Below are 20321 nucleotides of genomic sequence, written 5' to 3' on the forward strand. Positions count from 1 at the left end.
AAATTCCGCAGTGCATAGTGACAAACAGTTTTTGCTGCTATTTAAATCAAAGCAGCATGATACTCCATGGGGCCTTTGATGTTTATTTTTGCCTGACCCTTAAAAATCTCTTAAAATACATTTTACATAAAAAAGCCTATATTTATTGTAAGACAATCCAATCAAGCTCATTATATAAAATTACTGGTATGGTGGTTAAGACATATCTTCCATTCCAGAACATCACATTAATTCCAAAGGTTCTTGCCAAGATGAGGCGTTGTAGAGTCTATATCATCAAACGCTAAAAGCGTGACCAAGTTTTGATAGCAATCAGTAGCATTACACATACTTCAATACGTTGTCGGCTCGAAACCCCCGACCTGTACTCAACAGCACTAGCAATTTAAACGGAACCGTCAAAGACGAAACTCAAACTGACTCCGCCTATATAAAGGACGAGACTCTTAAAGCTCAAGTCAGCAGCTCATTTCATATTCAAGGTGCTGCTTCCTGCAACAGGTGTGTGGGCTACCGCATCCACACAACGCAAGAGTTTCTGGACCCATTTTTTAAAAGTTTTAAAACAAATTTTAAATTTGTTTTTATTTATTTTATTATTTACACGTTTTTTTCCTTTGGTGAATTTAACCCGTTAAAAGTCGGTGGATTACGGAAACTGCGCTCATTTATTCAGAACACCTAGAGCTCTTCGCGGAATTCTTTCCTCCGCGTTTCTAAACCGATATTGTGATACAGTAACTTATCTTGAAACCATACTGCGAGAAGATGGCAAATAAAGGAATGCAGCTCCTGGGGTTTTCTCTGTCGATTCTCGGCTTGATTGGGCTCATTGTTGGCACAATCTTGCCCCAGTGGAAGATGTCTGCCTACGTTGGAGATAATATAATCACAGCGATAGCGATGTATCAAGGCCTTTGGATGTCGTGCGCTTCTCAGAGCACCGGGCAAATTCAGTGCAAGGTGTATGACTCCATCCTCCAACTCGACGGTAAGTTAAAACTCCTATAAACCTTTACTATGAAGTCAATTTAGCTGGTTGTACTTTCAAAACTAGTTTTCTTTAGTTGTACTTGGCTATTTTAGAATGCAAGCTGTGGCAACTTGTTTTTGAACTACCTAAAGCTGTTGCTTGGTAAAACGGTGTGTCGGGAGCGCGTAATAATTCTCTCAGTAGTGGAATAAGATTACGTCTTCACACTGTGGTGATAATGATATGAGAGTTCTGGCTTTGTCTGGTGCCAGGCTACCAATATAACTGATTTCTGCTGTATCATACACGAATGTTAGCTGAGTAATAACTTTAAACTTTAAAACTGAACTGTTGACCAATACAATAATATTTATATCTTTAAAATTATTACCTGCAGAATACATTTTTACATGTTAAACTATGGTAATGCTAGCCTATGGTCAGGGCCGTATCTAGAGGGGTGAAAGGTGGTAATGATTCTAGGGGTCCACAGGTCCAAGGGGGCCCCAAAACAAATTCTAAGATTTGGATTATAAATTCTAGGTAAGGGGCCCAAAGCAATATACAGCCAGGGGACCCGGAATGCCCAGCTACGTTCTGCCTATGCTAAATCTAGCACATACATTGTTTTTGTTTTGTTTTTCTCCCCTTACCACGCCCTACACACTATCTCTTAGCGGTGACTCGACAAGCACATATTTCTTGAATTTCTGTCAACTCATATTTGGTCTTGTTCGGTGCACTGAAGTGGATTTAGAGATCTAATCTCATTTTGGTCACGAAAATGGTTTTTTGTTGTAATAAATCCATTTGTTTAGTATGAATTATTGTAGAACTGGGTGTTTTTCGATAATGATTTGTTTTGTTGCTGGGTCAAAAAAAAAGATATCTCAAAAGGGTAAAAACGCAAATTTAGCATTTTCAGAGAGACCTGCAAGCCATCTTTGAATGAACAATAATAATAATAATAATAATAATAATAATAAAAAACATTATTAGTTATAAGCAACAAATGTATATAGTTTTAACACTGGGGTGTATTTTTTCGACTGGGAACAAAGCCTAGCTATAACAGTAGGTGATATGTTTGGGTTACACTTTTACTCAAAGTAATGATTATACGGGTGTGACTCCTGCCCTTCCTCCACTCATGGAAACTCGGTGCTCCTGTATCGGGTGGGGGAGTCAGCCATTGTCTTTGAATCACTTTAGTGTTTTGCCAACATCTTATTGAAACAACAAGCTTCAGAAATAACATTCATGGTTTAGATGCTTTCCCCTTGTCCCAAGTTTTATTTCTTTCATTGTTTATGAAAGCACCCGAACAAAGATATTCAGCCTATCTTTTTTTTCACTCTAAAGTATTCTAAAGTAATTCAACCTCTTCACTCTCATCATCTATGAATGATGGAGTAAAGTCATTTTGCTCACTCTGCCATTGTCTTTATGATGGACACTAAAGTCATTTAGTCAATCTTTTATATCAGTGTCTTTGATAAGGCCTGTTATTAAACTCTTCTCTTATTAGGTGACTTTGTTTTACATTTTTATCTAATACAAATAAAAAATACAAGACTTTTGCTTTTAAATGATATGTCGATGTAGTATTGTTGGCGAAGAACCATTAGACATTATGCATGCCACTGCAAAGATGAAGAGAGAAGAAATATAGGCCAGGTGATATAACAGCCTGCAGCCATTTTGAACATCCTGTAAGATTTTTGTGTTGGTATTGGCATTGACTTTAGATGAGGAGTTAATTTTGTAGATACTTTTCAAATTTAAGAACCTTCTAATAAATTGAGATGTTTTGCCTGATAATAAAAGTATGTTCACAGTACTTTGAATGCCAATCCAATCCCACAAAGCTAAAAGAAAGTGGATGAATTGTTACATTGAAACCAAAGATTCATACTGCTTCCCATGGACTGGTTAAACCAGTTTCTTGTTTCTCTATAGCTAAAGGGCAAACTGCGGCCCACATGTGTGTGTACAATCTTCTCAAAGGAGGCTTCCGGTTGGAAACGGTCTCTGCACCTGATTGCAGGTGTAGAGGGGGAGGAAGCTTTCTCGTGAGTCAAATGGAGAAAAAAACAAAAGCCTGTAGAGAATCGGGTGGTTTCAAAGCCCTTTAGTCTGTCAATAATCTTTCATAAATATTCGACTGTACTGTAAAAACAATGGAGCGCCTATCCGTTTTGTGTGCTAACTGACTTTAACCATGATCCACCAGATAACCGATTAAGACTAAAATACCTTCAGCCTCATTGTGTTAACTGAAATGAAACTAAATGTCAGTATATAAGTCTTATTTCCCAAGTTAAGAACAAAAAATACCTTTTTGTTTGTTAGTTCAAAGCAGGAGAAGATATAAATGTGCATGTTTAGCAGCAGAATTATTTACCACATTTCTATCTCGCTCTACCCTTCCCTCATTCAGGTGCTCTCCAGGCAACTCGCGCCCTGATGATTGTATCAATCATTGCCACTGTAATGGGTCTGGGTGTGGCCAGCATGGGCATGAAGTGCACTAACTGTGGTGGTGATGACAAGGTCAAAAAGTCTCGCATTGCCATGACAGGCGGTATAATCCTCATAGTTGGAGGTATGTTTGCTTCATACCATTTAAACTGCAATATATCTTGTAATAGCCTACACACTGTTTTTCTTCAACTGCTGTACAAGAGTTTGGCATTCTCTGGATTAATTTTTAAATGTCAAGGTTAAAGGAACTGTTTTGCCAGGTTAAAACTATTCCAAGCCATTTTAGGATCTCTTATCTTTACTCCCCTGCTACAACCATTTGGTTTCTCATTGATTTGGATTACAAAATGCAACTAAAATAACATGTAAAATATGTTTGCCACCCCCACTCTGTGGGCAGAAACTGTGTAGGGCAGGCAGCATTGTACCAAAAGGATATTGCTGGATCTTTTCTTCAATGTTTAGTTTTTCAGAAATAACTTGTGTTAATTTCTTTCCTCAGCTCTCAGTAGCATTGTTGCCTGTGGCTGGTTTACAAATCAAATTGTCCGGGACTTCTACAACCCTTTCACACCTGTCAATACCAAGTAAGTTCAAATACTGCAAACCACAACCAAACATTTTTAGTCATTTGTCCATTTGATCACCTCCTTTTAATTGTGCTGAAGAGGAGGAGGTCAAAACTTGTATTTTGTACTAGAATGGTGCTATTGTTCTCCACTGAATTATCATATTTCTATAGGTACGAGTTTGGTGCAGCCATTTTCATTGCCTGGGCAGGCGCTTTCCTGGACATAATGGGTGGAGTCATGTTGGCTGCATCCTGCCCAAAGGGTAAAGCATCTCCCAAGTACCCAAGGTCCTCCAGACCACCAAGCAGCAGCAAGGAGTACGTTTGAGTGGCATCCATTGTTCACAAGTTGGAGAAGACCTTAAAGAATTGTGGAGTTCTGGTAGAACTTTCCCTGGCCAACTAATATGAGAACTGTTTAGATTTTTATTTATTTTATTGTTATTGAAAGTAGGCTTAGAATAGAACAAACAAACAGGTCAGATTTTACTGATGCTCGGATACAGCAGCCCACCTCAGATAAAGAGGTGCTTTCCTTTTGATATAAAGCACAATTTTAGTCTTTTACAGTTTCTATTATAAATTGTTACTGATGTGAGTTTGAAAGAGAGGTTACTTCCCCAGTGTGTTCCAAATTTCATAAAACTGCCATGTTTATTGAACATGAGGGAAGGAATGCTCAGGGAAAATAATTACTCATGCCTCTAAGTTACATTGCATCTCTGCTTCTTAAAGCCATGTCCTGATCCTCTCTGCTTTGCTTGCTGTGCTTCTTCTGAGCCAGTAGTTGTGCCAGACACTAGGATACATAAAAAGAACAATGTGATATTGCTGTTTCTTTTTTTTTTTTCTTTCTTTTAAGGTCAGAGTACAAACAGGCTAACTCATGCAAAGTTCTAGTTCATTTTGCAACATGATTTCAGTTTGGTTCCTGTGCCACTAAAACCTCTCTAACAATTTATTTTAAACAAATTAACATCCTCTAAGGGAAGCACTACTTTGAAAAACGATTACTGAAAGGAAAAGGCTACACATTTGTTCCTATTGCTAGGGAGACAGACTTAATGGTGCTGTAATACCAACATGCATGAAAAATACCAGCAAATTACTGTTTCAGTCATTATCAACTGAACTGCCCAAAGAGCACTTTTGTCTATGATGAATAAAATGTTTAGATATGACTAGAAATACTCCCAACAAGGCACTCAACTGTTCACATTTTACAAGAATTTCATGGATATGTCAGTTTCTTTTACTGAGCAACATGATCAATGCTTTTCACTTTGTCATGAGCAATGTTGTGCTTCACTTTTATATCTTTAAGAACTGTTTTAAAACCAAAGGAATGGCTCTTATTTTTTTGTAAAGTGAAACTTTTCAGTGCCTTTGTGCTCCAGTGTCGGCCTTGTTGTGTACATTTATAAAGCTAATAAGTTACAAATGTTTTCAAAGTGCTCTTATTTCAAACAGAAGAAGAAAAAAGGCTGAGGATTAGTTGAAGCTTGGTTTTATCACAGCTGGTTACAAACCAGGTTTCATGTGGGTGAAGTATTGTTTTTTTTTTTTTTTTGGTCTGTGCTTAGACCACTTGAGGTGGGCTGCCCCTGTTATAATCATTTTATATTTGTGACCAACATATGCAAATATTTAACTTTTAATTTTTTTTTTTTTTTTTTTTGTCTGTGCAAGTTTGCAAATTAACAATTGTATGTAAATAAAGTTTTTTAAATGAGACTTGGTCAGTGTCACTTTCTTATTTGTCAAATCAATGATTTGGCAGTTTCCCCAATGCCTATTTGCAAATACCTCGGTCAATACCTCTTCAACATGGTCCCCTTGTTTTGCAGTTTGCATGTAGCCTACCTAACTGGCTAAGAGTATTGTAGGCTAAATGGAGTTTATGCTAATGTATCCTTGTATTAGATCAAGCCACCTACATGTATTTCACAAATTATATGCTGTCAAAGGGGCTTTATTTGAACATTATGATGAAACCCCTTGTTCGCGGAGTATACGGATTATGCCTATTAGAACTGTAAAACAAAAATGTTGGTACTTTCCAAATTGTTTTCCTTGTGTGTGTATTGCTCTCTGCTTCCACCCACTGGTTATGTGCCGCCAGTGTAGCTCTCCTTCCGTCAGGTGCTGTGACTAGGAAGACCACGCCCTGTCCATTCGTGAGAATGACGTAATGATCTAGGCGAGCATACGGTATTCCTCTCTCCTAATTCATTTTCCCAGACATTAAACATGTAGCCTTTGTGGGCAGACAAAAATGTTTATATTAAAAGAACGTGGTCGAACGCCAGTGAAATCGTTGCAATGAAACTAACGTTCGTTAATACACGCATAGTAAACTTTGTTAATTTCTTTGGTTTTGTTGACATCTAGTGGCCAAAAATGGAACCGTTTGAAACTTTGACCGACAATTTACAGGAAAAAGAGTTCAGGTTTGTGTTTGTGATTTATTAATGTGTGTGTTTGTGTTTTTTGTTTCACCACATGAGACATTATAAATTCTCTTTCACAGAATCAGTGAACCGATCCTCTAAATTGTAGCCACTTTCACCAACTTGTTGCTCACCCGATCAATGTATAAAACAAAACAATTTTTTTTTTAAAAGGACAGCTTGTCAAGCATGTGCATAGCATTTCAAAGTGCTAATATAACTACATAATGCAACATGCAACATTTCATAAGGCATAAAAACATGTAAACCTCTGTAACTAGAGATGCAAAGCCTCTAGAGAAGCAGCTTATATTTCCCCAACTTTTAGAGACAAATTAAGTAAAATATGACAACACTCACTGTACCATTTTCCTCATTAAAAGTTTGAATAAATTACACAAAGTGGATGAAAATATCATTATAATAACACATCACAAGTCTAGATTGAGTGATCTATTACAGTTGCTGGTCTTTTCTTTTGGTCAGATATTGATGTGCATATCAGCCTCCATTTGCACATTTCTTTCTCTGAGAGGCACGAATGTCACACTCAAAGCTCTTATCTACCAAGAAGCTACCAGCAACTTAACAAATCAGCTGTGTCGCCTGTTGTTTGTTGGGTGATTGCTACTGCCATGCACTGGGACTAAACTACAGCTGAAACGCATGCGGTTCTCATGTGAATCTGAAACTAGGAGGGGTGTTTGTCTTTTCTCCTGCTGAAAGTATCCCGACTGTGCCAATGGCAGAAGGATGCATTTCACAAATAGCTGGTCCAGAATTTTTAGAATGAGGATGCTCAGGATGGTGCATTGCTGAGAGGCACAGGTGGTGATCCATTGCTGTTGTTCATGATGTCGTCCAGATCTTCATCCTCTATAACAACTACAAAATAAAGTTCACAGCCTACTTTACTCAGTGTCAAAATCAGGGGTCACTCTTAAACTCAGTGTAATTACAGTATTGGGTCAATGATGTGGTGGCAATTTTTTTTCAGAATACATAAAAAAAAGAAATAAAAAAAAGAATAATAATTCACACAAATCAATTACTTCACCTCTGCTATGATGAACATGTTTTCAATATCTGAGTTCAAAGACATTTTGATATTTTTTCCCTGGGGTTTAAAGTACAAAATGTGGTGTAATCATCTCGAGACAGTAAAAACAAAAGTCTCATTAAAAACTGAAATTCTTGAAAAAAATAAATGTTGGCAATGGCATATGTATTTTGGAATCATATTTTTGTTATTGTTTCTTAAAAATAAGCAGCGAAACAATTTTCTTTTAAACTATTTCTAATTTTTACCACCTCGGACAACTGTATTTGTCAATGACCCAAGTACGGAGTAATAAGCTACCAATGAACAAGGTGTAGCCTACATAAAGGGATAGTTCACCCAAAACTGAAAATTCTCTTATTTTCTCACCCTCATCCCAGATGTGTATGACTTTCTTTCTCATGCAGAACACAAACAAAGATTTCTAGAAGAATATATCTGCTCTGTAGGTCCTTACAGAGCAAGTGAAAGGTGACAAGGACTCAGAAGGTCCAAAAAGGACATAAAGTCAGCATAAAAGTAATCCATATGACTCTAGTGGTTTAACCCATGTCTTCAGAAGCAATAGGATAGGTGTGGGTGAGAAACAGATCAAAATGTAAGTCCTTTTTTACTGAAAATCTACACTTTCACTTCCACATTCAGCCACCAACTGGTTGGGGCTGCTCAAATGTGGAGATTTTTAGTAAAAAAATATAAAATAAAATAAAAAGACTTAAAAATTGATCTGTTTCTCACCCTCACCTATCATATCACTTCAGAAATTATGGATTTAACCACTGGTGTCTTATGGATTATTATTATTATTTTTTAATTTTTTTTACACTTGCATTATGAGGACCTACAGAGCTTAGATATTCTTTTAAAAATCTTTTGTGATCTGCAGAAGAAAGAAAGTCACACATCTGGGATGGCATGAGGGCGAGTAAATGATGAGAATTTTCATTTTTGGGTGAACTATCCCTTTAACATATAATACATTTGTGGAGCTGTAATTACACATTGTTCTTTATTAATAATAATAATAATAATAATTATTATTATTATTATTATTATAGAGCAACATGTTGTGTAAGGCTAGCTGATATAAAGTGTTACCAAAATTAACAAACATGTGCTTTTATAATATGTGATCAATATGCATCAAAAGCTATGTGGGGTACTAAATCACATATATCAAGCAAACACAGAACACATTCCTCACCTCTCTTTGAGCGTCCGATCTGTCCGAGCTTGGGGGCCCTCTGGCCTAACCTCCTCTGATGGCACTCGGGGCTCAAACAGTCCCTGTTGAACTCACCGCCCAAATGCTGCATCTGACACGCTGAGTCAGGGGGGTTCGGCTGAAGTTGCTCCGAGGGAGGCAGGAGCTCGGGCAAATCCGCTATGTCAAACATCCCTGCGGCCGGACTTTCTTCCCGGTTTTCAACGGTGACCGTCTCCGGTTCCCCGCTGCTAATCAACGCTTCGTTCGCGCCCGTGTGCTCCTTCTCCTCCTTCTCCCTACCTCCGCAACAGTACAGCATTCAGAAGGACGTCGAAACGAAAACAATCCCACTGGTATCAAGAACACAACAGTTGTATTCAGTATTTATATGCGCAGTTTATCCGTTTGCTGATTGTTACCAGTGTCTCGTTGTCTCTGCAGTGATCTCGTTTGTCATGACATGGTCTTTATTCAGGCGGGAAACCGCAGAAGACATACAACGCTCTTGATGCGGTAATGACCGTTTGTGTTCTGCATCTTCCAGTCAAAGGATGCAGTGGACCGTATATAATGCTCCTTTATAATAGAATAACATTAGTCCTTCATACAAGCTGCTGAATGACAATGATTTTTCTCCGACTAAACACATTGACGAGAGAATGTTTCCCGCCCTTTCTGCAAAGACATTTTTTTTTCCACAGAAAATGTAAGAGGATTTCGTGATAACATTCGGGATATCCCAAATCCCACACCCCCTTACGTCATGGCTCTTGAGGACAACACAGCATTTGCCAACTTTAATCCCCGAACCAAATTATTAATCCGCTGAGAAACTTGTAGCCCTGCTCATCTTCAATCACAATCTGTCCCTGAGCTATTGAGATTACTAAACGGTCCACAGTTCATCCTGTGCGTTTTAAAGTCTGCCAATAGGCCTACATAACATACACAGTCTGCAGGCAGTAGGCTACATAATTCACTAAAGTCATGTCTCATGGGAGAGGTAGGCTACTACTGCAGTGTCAGATGTCAGAATAACAAGAAGAGAGAGGATAACATTTTTTGAGAACTTTGATAACTGATCGGCGATTAAATGCTTTGTAGTCTCCATGCATACCTTAGCTCATATCCATAGCAGTTTATGTAAACTGCAAATGGCTACAGGTATTCCCTCATCATTCCATGGCAGCTGGAACTGTTAAAGAAATAGTTCACCCAAAACTGAAAATTATCTCGTCATTTAATAACCCTCATCCCAGATGTGTATGACTTTCTTTCTTCTGCAGAACACAAATGGAGATTTTTAGAAGAATATTTCAGCTCTGTAGGTCCAGCCAATGAAAGTGAATGGTGACCAGAACTTTGAAGCTCCAAAAAGCACTTAAAGGCAATATAAAAATAAACAATTTGACTCCAGTGGTTAAATCCCTGTCTTCTGAAGTGATATGATAAGTGTGGGTGAGAACCACATCAATATTTAATTCCTTATTTACTATAAATCTCCACTTTCACTTTCACATTTTCTTCTTTTGTTTTTGGCAATTTGCATTCTTCATGCATATCACCACCTACTGGGCAGGGAGGAGAATTTATAGGAGAAAAAAAAAGAAAACATAAGTAATGATCTGTTTCTCACCCACACCTATCATATCGCTTCTGAATACATGGATTTAACCACTGGAGTCTTATGGATTACTTTTATGCTGTCTTTATGTGCTTTTTGGAGCTTCAACATTTTGGTACTCATTCACTTGCATTATATGGACCTACACAGCTGAGATATTCTTCTAAAAATCTTCATTTGTGTTCAGCAGAAAAAAGTCATGCACATCTGGGATGGCATGAGTGTGAGAAAATGATGAAAGAATTTTCATTTTGGGGTGAACTATTATTTTAAAGTGATCTGCCATAATATTGTTTGAACTTTGTTAATGAAGACATACCCAATAAATCTTGATAAAATAAGATGCTATTTGAAGTACGTGGAAATATTTCTTCAAAGCCTTTATACACTTTTTAAAATTAATGTAGTAAATTCCTGCCAGTAACAGAATCAAACACTAAACACAAACAACAAGCCAGTAAAACAAAGGAAAAGAGACATGACAAGATCCATGAACATCATTGTTTAAAATTGTGCCAGAGAATTCGTTTGTGTGTGTCAGGTGCTTCAACAAACAAGACTTCTGTATAGGATGCACCTGTTTCCTCACTAATGAGGCAGCATCAATTAGAGTATTCAGAAGCAGCTGAGAAGCACACACACACGATCTCGTGGTCATCAACTACAAATCAGTGTTAGTTTAATGTCACTGTCACCACTTATATGTGCTGTTGGCTTTTATCAAAATCCAACATACTGTAGTTTTAACACTGAGAATTCAGTCTCAACCATGATTTGGATAAAAAAAAAAAAAGAAATCTAAATATCACCTTGCTATCTGGGCACTTTCATGAAAAGCTATCAATATTATTTTTGTCATAAAATAAGCCAGATGGATTCCTCCTAAACGCTGTAGCCACTCAGTATAAAAGCAAGATTGTGATCACAGAATTACAAACAGATGATGCTCATTACAGTTCATTACATTGGATATCTGACAACACAAAGGTGAGTGTAGATTTTCTACACAGATTCTCAGGATCTAAACAGCTTTTCATCACTCTGAACTGATTATCTTATCTGAGTTTGATTATTTAACCTTTTATATTTGAGCAAGAATCATTTTCACTGAGATACTTGCAAGTCATATCTCTGAATATCACATAAAGCTATGTTCACTTTTAATTGTGCCTATCACTTATGTCAAGGAAACATGTTGTTTTTTGATCTTGAAATGATCTCAAATAATTTCAGAGTCCTTGTTTGGAAGTAACTTCTCAAGTTAAAATAATGGGAAATCAGGATCAGATTGTGGTGTTAAAAGTATCACATCTCTTTTTCTGTTCATTTTTTAGCTGTAAGCATGACGACCACAATGGTAATCACACAGCCACAGCCTGTGATGTACTCTAGAGACTCTGATCAATGGGGTTCAGGCATTTGTGACTTCTGCGACAATTTGCCTGAATGTAAGTGAAGTATAGATGTCTTTGCTACACGATCGTGGCTGGTGCACTCCAAAAATATATATACTTTAGCCAATTTTTAAGATTTGCGCTTTTCAATTCCATAACAAAATTCCGTCAAATTTAATCGAGTTATATTTAACCAAATTAAAATAATTCAATTTGATGGAATTTTATGAAATTGAAATGCATGAACCTAAAAATGTCTTATTTATTTTAAATGTTGAATTTATAGTACACAATATCTGCAATTTTTGTGAATAGGTTGCTTTGGTTACTGGTGTCACTGGTGCTTTGCCTGTATGAAAACCAAGGAGTACGGTGAGTGTTTATGTCTCCCTCTGCTGGACATGTGTGGGATCGTCCCACCTATAACGCTGTCTATGAGGGTCTCCATGCGCAATCGTTATGGGATAAAGGTGAGCATCACCTTTACAGATTTACAGTCCTTCAGATTTACAGTCCTTTTATTGGATCTATATTTACGTTTACAGAAAGTAACATTTTATAAATCTAAATTAAGTATAGACATCTGTTTGCAGGGCAATATCTGTGATGACTGCCTGATGGCCACATGCTGCAGACTCTGCGTTTGGTGTCAGATGTCACGAGAGATGAGGGAGAGAGCTAATCAAGTAACTCTGGTTGGTGCCAGAGTTGTTTAAACTCTCTCATAGCGACAGTGCCATATGTACAGTTGGCTATGTCCTATACATGACATCATTATGAAGGGAAACATGTTGGCTGAAATCCTGACACACACAGGTTTTCATGTATGTATTGTTATTTCATTAAAGGAATAGTTCACCAAAAATGACAATTCTCACATTTACTTGTATGATTTTCTTTCTTGTGTGGAAGGCAAACAAATATCTATTTATTTATTTTGAAAATACTGTATGTGTTTACATAAAGTGCAAGTCATTGGGTCCAACACTTTGAAATGTTCACGATCACAATTACACTTCCTTGCCCTTAATGCATATGCAAAGTGTGTATGCAGAGTGGGCATGTGTCAAGCATGAGGAAGTGTAATCGATCTTGAAATCATGATGCGCCTAGGACAGTGGTTCTTAACCTTTTTGCAAGTGCGACCCATTGTTAAAAATGACAATATTTCATGATGAAAGTCTCTTTAGCGCATTTAAAAAATAAAAAATAAAAAGAACTCAACTAAATTGTGTGGCTTTCCAGTCTTGGTGATCCAATGGTCATAATGAACGAGGTGCGAAGTGCCCTCTCGTTCACTGTAACAGCTTTCGGCAGGAGTGATTTAACAATGTAGCTCTTGTAGATTTTGTTGGAAAAACTCCAGTGACTTTATTTGCAGTGATTCATGTTTAGTTTTTAAGTGCTTTAGCATCTTGGACCGTTTAAGGCTCTCCTTCACTAACACGTCACCACAAATCACACACTGTGGTTGTGGATCCCCATCGGTGGTCTGAGTGAAGCCATATTCTAAGTAATTGTTGTCATATTTCCTTTTGATTCCATTTCTGTTGGATGCTTTTTAACAGCACCAGTAAGAAATCGCTCCATGACTAATTTGCTGTCCAACTAAGATGACTACAAATGTATGAATTACTAGACCCATGTGACATCTTCCAATGGTGGTGCCATTATGCAAGTGTTTTTTTTACACTTGTTCAAAATAAACGTTTTTCTGACCCCTTTGGGACCAACTGGGGTGTCGCAACCCCAGGTTAAGAATCACTGGCCTAGGAGATTGTAGATGTCAAGATTTGTAGTTAAAACCAATCATATCACTTCAGAGCTTTTGGAGCTTGGAACAGTTGAACCCCATTTACTTGCATTGGTTTTTGACAAAAACAGAACATATGTCCATAAAAATATCTTTGTGTTTCGCAGAAGAAAGACATACGAGTTTGAGTAGGAATAAAGGTTAATATATCAAATTATCATTTTTGGGGTGAACTATTACTTTATATCTATATTTTAAACTTTCCATAGTATTTATATATGTAAGATACTCAGTTTGATAACTGTCAATTTTCTGTAAATATTTTGTGATATAATTTGTGATGAAACAGAAGGATATATACTGTATGTGTGTTCTCTTTTCTTCTTAAGGAAACTGGAATTGATTATTTATTTATTTTTCTCTGTACACAAGACCTGCTTCTAAGAATAAAAGGTGTTTTTGTAGCCATAGAAATTTTTTGGAACAAACTTTTTATAGTTTTAATAAAATTAAGAATTTTCTTTCCCCTACTATAAACGTTTTGTGCAATAGAAAGGTTCCCTGCCATGAGTGCTAGAGGTTTTTTATTCAATTATACATGCCAATAACCTTTATTTTTGCCTAATTTATACTGTATATATTTAATGTATCTTTAGTGTCCTTTACCGTTATACAGGTAGAAAGTGATAGAGCAGAGTTTTTAGGAAAGAATAACAATCTCAGTACAAAGAGATCAATTAACTACCAGCATCGGCTAAGAAGTTATATATTTAAGACAACAACAATCTTGTATTTTTGTGGTAGTGTCAATAGTGAAAATTAGTCATTGTTGGTAAAAAAAAAAAAAAAAAAAAAAAATCTACCAAACAATTCAGTGTGTGCAGTTTTGCTATCATATGTGACCAATTCATTGTAAAGAACTGATTTAGTAATTAATTTGTGAATTGGACATCTTTAATTCTGATTTAAAACTATATACAGTATGGCATGATTTAGTGTTTTGTCAACACTGTGCCGTTACCTAATCAAAGAAATAACTTTGCTATTGAAAAGCTACTTGATTTAAATGTAGTTAAGCTAATAGCTTCACTATTTATAGCAAATCAAAGGTTAACCCACCTATTCTGTTCAAGTAGGGCCCGCTTTACCGTTCATGCTCGTTGGACTGGAAATTGTACGTGTAACTTTTTGTTTAATGATAACGTTTCTGAAGTAAAACAAAAATATTCACTTCTTTTGGGATTTTTACATCTTATCTACATATAATTTTCTCGATTTCACCATTCATGCAGATACTTTTAATGGAAAAAGCAAAGAACCAAGACAATAGAAACATAAGAACTAAACAAACCATTACAGCCTAGTACAGACAAGAAGTGACAATAAGAACAGAGATTAAATAGCCAAGGAACTAATGAGAAAACAAGGAACAACTGGGACTAATAATCATAAGAACCAATCAAACAAAGACAATGAAAAGAACTACAAAACCCATAATCAAACAAAAGACACAAAGTGAAATATAGCTGCAAGCACCAATTAAGGGGCCAGGCACATGAACCATTATTAGGCATAACAATGGCAAAAAAATAAGCAATTAAAGCAATCTGGTCATGATTTTAGGCAAAATGATTGAAAAACCATGAATACTATCAATTGCATTGGGACATAAAAGCTTATTACTTTTGACCAACAGGTCAAGGTGCAGTCATGATTTACACATATAAAGTTTCATGTCAATATGCCAAAGCGTTGCCAAGATAGAGCCTAAAAACCATTCTGGCACCATGCAATCAAATTCATTGTTGTGTTAAATGAAAAAAGTTTGGTCTATCAACACGAAATCCATAACTTTTTGTCGGCATGGTCTGATTCAATTTTGGTTAAAATCTGACAAACGCTCTAGGAGGAGCTCAAAAAATGGCATACAGGAAGTTCGATCGATCATGGCATAATTGATATCCACGTTCTCGGCATGACCCACGGAATCTACCAAGACTGGACTCATGACAATAGCACAAATTAATCAGAAGTTATTAGCATTTTATGAAAATTTGGTATAACTTTTGACCAGAAGGTGGTGCTGTCCCAAAACTTTGAGTACCTTCAGGGCATTGTGCTAATGACACATAACGAGTTTTGTAAAGTTATGTCAATGCGTTTCAAAAATAAAAGCATTTTACAACAAAATTCAAAATGGGCAATGCCCAAAATGGCCGGCATAGGAAAATTTGGTATCGTTCAACTCGGCATACCGCACAGAATCTGAAAAGACCAGATTTGTGAAGTTATGAAAAAATTATATTTTTGCTTATATCTCGTGACCACTAGGTGGCGCTGTGCCGAAACTGCGCAGGTACCCTCAGGTCATGGTTGTCATAACACATACCAAGTTTGGTGTGAAAACGCTAAAGTGTTGCGGAGATATAGCCTCACGTCCAATTTGGCGTGCACACGTCGAATTTGTTCACTTGTTATTCGAGAACCATTTGACTAATCAACTTGAATTCCTTTTTATCTGCTTAGTCTGAAGATGATCTGATTCAATTTTGTGCAAATCGGACGGATGGTCAAGGAGGAGTTAGAAAAAGTACGTTTTTCAAAATTCCAAAATGGTGGAAACATTTAAGACATAAAATGACGGCATAGGGTGCAATCAATTCGTCTCGAGCCAAGGAATCAGAGGAAGAAAAAAAGTGCAGTTGATTCTAGCACTTATGGTTCAAAAGTTATTAGCATAAACATGTGTGAAACTTTGGGCAGTTGGTGGCGCTAGAGAATTTGAGTTAGAGACTCCAAATTTGCTCCAGTTAATGTTCAGACTGTCCTCTGTGTGCCAAATTTCAGACTGTGAATCAGAATTGAGGCAAACGATCATCACAGTCACATAAAAAGAGAAAAGCGTCACTTGATAGTGATTACAAACCACATAACATTAGTGTAAGTGAAAAGAATTGCTTATAACGTCTTGTATCATGCTCACTTTGATGCTCTGAACACTTTATTTACTATCACCTACACTAAGACCTGAATCAAGTCCTTGCTGATGTTATACATGTTAATTTAGGAATGAGATCAGACACAGTTTAATCCAGCATGCTCTTAGTGAGATTTATTAAAGATTTTCTAAAAAGAAAGAAAGACACTGCATTTATCCTTTCTGGGTAACTCCTGTCACTATAAAAATTGACCCAGCAACAATGTATTTAAAAAAACAAACAAAAAAAAAAACGATAAAATCACGCTTAAAACTACTAAAAAACACATCACTACTGTAGGCTTTCATTGGAAAAAGGCAAACGCTTGTCAGAGAAATGGCAGGGCAACAGTTGCTAAGATAGGATTGGTCATAAACATTTTTAAGGCGGGCTTAGTGAAGGGTCAATTGAGTAATCTTCAGTAAAATGTCATTTATAAAACTTGATTACATTTAAGCTGTATTAATTTTATTTTGTTAAAGATTACTCAGTTCCATTTGATGGAATTTTGTTATGAAATTAAAATGCGTAAATCTTAAAAATAGGCTGAAATAATTTTTGGAGTGTATGCCAAAAAATAAATATATATAATCTATTTATAAGCAATAATTGAGATGTAAATCTGTAGCAAGAAATGTGCAAATTGTGAGTGCTGAACTTTGATTTCATGTGTCGGACCAGGTAAGTGCAGTGGTGAAACATCAATGCCAAAGACAAGGAAGAGTTAAAGTGAGTCATTATCCAATCCATTGCCATTTTACTAAAAAGACAGGCTGTAATATTCATTAAAACATCTCCTTTCATGTTCCGCTTGAGAAAGAAAGTTATACGGGTTTGGAATGACATGAGGGTGAGTAAATTATGACAGAATTTTCATGTTTGGGTGAAATATTCCTTTTCTGTGCTTTGGCTTTCAGAATGAGAACATGTTTGTGTGCTTCATGAGGACATTTTGAGTAGAATTTTAAAAGAAAACATTCAAAAAGTTGGAACATGAGTGAAAATAAAGTAGGTGTGTGTTTAAATGTATCTGTTTTGAGAGTTTAAGTAATTGTTTGGGATTGTGGGTTAATAGAATCAGACTGGATGTGTAAGCAGTCTGGAAAATTTGTAACTGAGCCTGTACACTTGTCAACCTATATCAAACCCCATTTTTTATCTCAACCTAGAGTGTTTCTCAATGCACTGCACATTTTGGATGTCTGCCTTATGTAAACAAGAATAACAATCTTACTAAACAAACAGAGCAGTTAAATAAGGATATGATTGAGCTGTTCCACAATGTTGGGGGTAAATTTGAAGTTATTGAAAACTACATAAAAAATCTATATTAAAAAGATTTAGTTTAAATATTTTCGGTAAAATCAGTTTTAAAGAACTTTTTAAAGAACATAATTCAGTGTGCTTTGAGTGGCAATAAAGAGCTAATAATAGCTGAACTTGTTGTATTAACAGATGGATGGATTTACCATCAATCCAGTTTTTACTACATTTTCTCTGAGAAGAAGAACTGGAGTGAAAGCAGAAGATAATGTACAGAGATGTGCATATCTGGTGATCATAATTAACAGAGGAAGCAGTGAGTGCAAGAGTACTTGTCAGTATGAGTTTATTAGGGGTCCAAGCCCTAAAAGTGTATGGGTGTCAGAGACTTGGTATTATGATCCCAAATGTGCACCATACTTAGGTGCACATACACACACCCGTCCGACCCTACACTGTAAAAAATGTCCGTAATTTTAATGGTAAATGATTACGTTTTTTAGATGTAAAAAGTATGATTTTCCCATAATTAACGGTTAAAATGTATATTATGTTTAACAAGAGAGTACATTGTTATGGTAAATTATTGTCAAAATGACAGTAAAAACCAGTATTCGGTTTCAGAATTCCCTGCGTGACCCATTACATTTCATTATATTTTATGGGAATAGTTATGTGTCTTCTTATTTTTAATATCAGTTATGTACTTTGGGGAGTTCTGTGATATATTTGATGTAGTTTAGTTAATGTGTATTGCATAATTTTAATTTCACATGTGTTGCTCTGATGGTGTTTAGTGTTTGTGTGAGTGACACTGAGAACTGTCTCCTGGAAGGGCCACTATTGATGAACTTCATGTCATCATGTGCTCTTCTGTAATTACTACGGTGATTAACAATACATTATAAATTGAAAAGCAGATTTTTACAGTTTATCTTTTAATAATATAATTGACGGTACTGCACTGTAAAATATACCATAAAAACAAGTTTTAAACTGTAATTTAATTGTAACCGTAATTTGCATGTTGTTCTGTAAAGTTGTTTAAATTTCTACTGTATTTTTTACATAATTATTCTGGCAACCACAGCTGCCAGTTTTTTGTAAAAAATAAAATAAAAATAAAAATATAGTGTGTGTCATATGATACTGTCAGAATGATATATTAGACAATAATGTGTAACTGTAAATTTAGTGATTTCTTACCCAGAGATAGTGTATTTGACCCATGGAAATGTGCTCTCTTCATCTCTGTTAATCTGACCAGTCTTGAGCAGTTTACCAACAGTAACCTTTTGAGGAAACTTCTAATGGAATAAACCAAGTTCATGTGTAAAATTAAACATTTCTGCATATGAAAAAACATATAATATATCCTCCCTCTTTGATTGGTTTTGTTTTCTTTGTTCCTTTTCTAAAAGTTATTTTCTACAGCGGTCGTATCATGAATTTTCATGAAGTTTTCATGATGTTTTCATTATTATGAAGTCAATGTGTCTTGCATGAAAAGTCATAATAGTTTTTTGTTTTTTTTGCTGGTGTGCCTTTAAAGGTGCACTCAGCGATTCCTGAGAAACACTGCTGATATTCCAACTCAACTGCCAAAACAAACACACCCCTCCCTTCAGTGCTCCTTTGGAAGCTCCGCCCCCCCAATTCATGCATGTGCATCTAATCTAATACATTAATAAACAAAAGACAAGCAAGCACAAAAACAGCATACAAAACACAGCAACTAGAACTAGCGAGAGTTAGTTGTTTAGTTTGATTTTACAGTAACGCATACAAAACCACAGTGACCAAAGAGGGTGCTACCAAACAGGTGTTTTTAAATCTTTGTGGCTATAAAACCCTTTGCAAACATTGTGCGGACAAATACCATTAGATGATTAGAGCGCACAATAACACAGCAAGTAATGTAAATAATGTTAGCTATGTAGTGTGTTAGCAAACTGTTGCTGCTGTAAGTTGCTGCTGCTAAGATGCAGAGAAGACAAGACGGTTTTACACACACCAGCTCCATACACTCACAACTCTCCTGCTACTAAATCTAACACCACAGCATAGCAAAATTTATGTTACCCACCTATCGAGAAGAAAAAGAGCAACTTCTGCATCCGTCTTCAAGCCTTTTACCTCTCTGAGGTCTCTCCACCACTGGAAAGCCTCGCCGATGTTGAAGCGGCTCCAAGCCCTCGACTTAACATAATCCTTCTTTTTTAGTTTATAGTCGTCTGACCTTTTTCTCTTGGTCTGTTTCTCAGCCATTTGTCCTCCTTGGAGTTTAGAAAGTTCACATCAGCCAGATTTGCCATTGCTCTTTTAATGAATTTCCCTTTCGATCTGCCCCCACCCCCCGTCCTGTGCATGTGCAAGAACCACTCCATTGCTGATTGGCTGGAGTAGTGTTGTGTGGATCGGTCAATCCACTTTGTTTTTGTCCCATTTACAGAGCCAGGGCTGTGTACAGATACTATATTTATTTTCAGCCCACACATAGAATGGACAGCTAGCAGACTGTGAGGAGATATTTGCAGAATTTGACAAAAAGTGTATTGGATTAG

At 36.4% G+C, this 20321-nt stretch overlaps 3 protein-coding genes across 3 annotated transcripts; 2 read left to right on the forward strand and 1 right to left on the reverse strand.

Annotated features, from left to right (window-relative positions):
- Nucleotides 1-459: 459 nt before the first annotated feature.
- LOC127432936 (claudin-7-B) lies at nucleotides 460-5762 on the forward strand. Its single transcript, XM_051684469.1, has 4 exons — nucleotides 460-991; nucleotides 3414-3578; nucleotides 3960-4044; nucleotides 4200-5762. Exons 1-4 carry the CDS (start codon nucleotides 769-771, stop codon nucleotides 4354-4356), a joined length of 630 nt encoding a protein of 209 aa, XP_051540429.1. The 5' UTR covers nucleotides 460-768; the 3' UTR covers nucleotides 4357-5762.
- LOC127432937 (calcium/calmodulin-dependent protein kinase II inhibitor 2-like) lies at nucleotides 5580-9601 on the reverse strand. The gene is made up of 2 exons (XM_051684470.1): nucleotides 8743-9601; nucleotides 5580-7363 (listed from the first exon to the last, which is right to left on the reverse strand). Exons 1-2 carry the CDS (start codon nucleotides 9062-9064, stop codon nucleotides 7278-7280), a joined length of 408 nt encoding a protein of 135 aa, XP_051540430.1. The 5' UTR covers nucleotides 9065-9601; the 3' UTR covers nucleotides 5580-7277.
- Nucleotides 9602-11711: 2110 nt separating this feature from the next.
- On the forward strand, nucleotides 11712-12479 carry LOC127432831 (cornifelin homolog B-like). The gene is made up of 3 exons (XM_051684268.1): nucleotides 11712-11817; nucleotides 12079-12233; nucleotides 12357-12479. Exons 1-3 carry the CDS (start codon nucleotides 11712-11714, stop codon nucleotides 12477-12479), a joined length of 384 nt encoding a protein of 127 aa, XP_051540228.1.
- Nucleotides 12480-20321: the final 7842 nt, after the last annotated feature.

The sequence above is a fragment of the Myxocyprinus asiaticus genome, chromosome 42, assembly GCF_019703515.2.
Source record: "Myxocyprinus asiaticus isolate MX2 ecotype Aquarium Trade chromosome 42, UBuf_Myxa_2, whole genome shotgun sequence".
In the NCBI taxonomy this organism is placed as follows: domain Eukaryota; kingdom Metazoa; phylum Chordata; class Actinopteri; order Cypriniformes; family Catostomidae; genus Myxocyprinus; species Myxocyprinus asiaticus.

Bases quoted from the DNA above. Each gene is read 5' to 3' on its own strand.
- LOC127432936 (XM_051684469.1), top strand. From the start codon at position 769: ATGGCAAATAAAGGAATGCAGCTCCTGGGGTTTTCTCTGTCGATTCTC. The intron at 992-3,413 runs GTAAGTTAAAAC...TCCCTCATTCAG, and splicing joins CTCCATCCTCCAACTCGACG to GTGCTCTCCAGGCAACTCGC. The intron at 3,579-3,959 runs GTATGTTTGCTT...TTCTTTCCTCAG, and splicing joins TATAATCCTCATAGTTGGAG to CTCTCAGTAGCATTGTTGCC.
- LOC127432937 (XM_051684470.1), bottom strand. From the start codon at position 9,064: ATGCTGTACTGTTGCGGAGGTAGGGAGAAGGAGGAGAAGGAGCACACG. The intron at 7,364-8,742 runs GTGAGGAATGTG...TTTATTTTGTAG, and splicing joins GATCGGACGCTCAAAGAGAG to TTGTTATAGAGGATGAAGAT.
- LOC127432831 (XM_051684268.1), top strand. From the start codon at position 11,712: ATGACGACCACAATGGTAATCACACAGCCACAGCCTGTGATGTACTCT. The intron at 11,818-12,078 runs GTAAGTGAAGTA...TTTTGTGAATAG, and splicing joins CTGCGACAATTTGCCTGAAT to GTTGCTTTGGTTACTGGTGT. The intron at 12,234-12,356 runs GTGAGCATCACC...ATCTGTTTGCAG, and splicing joins GCAATCGTTATGGGATAAAG to GGCAATATCTGTGATGACTG.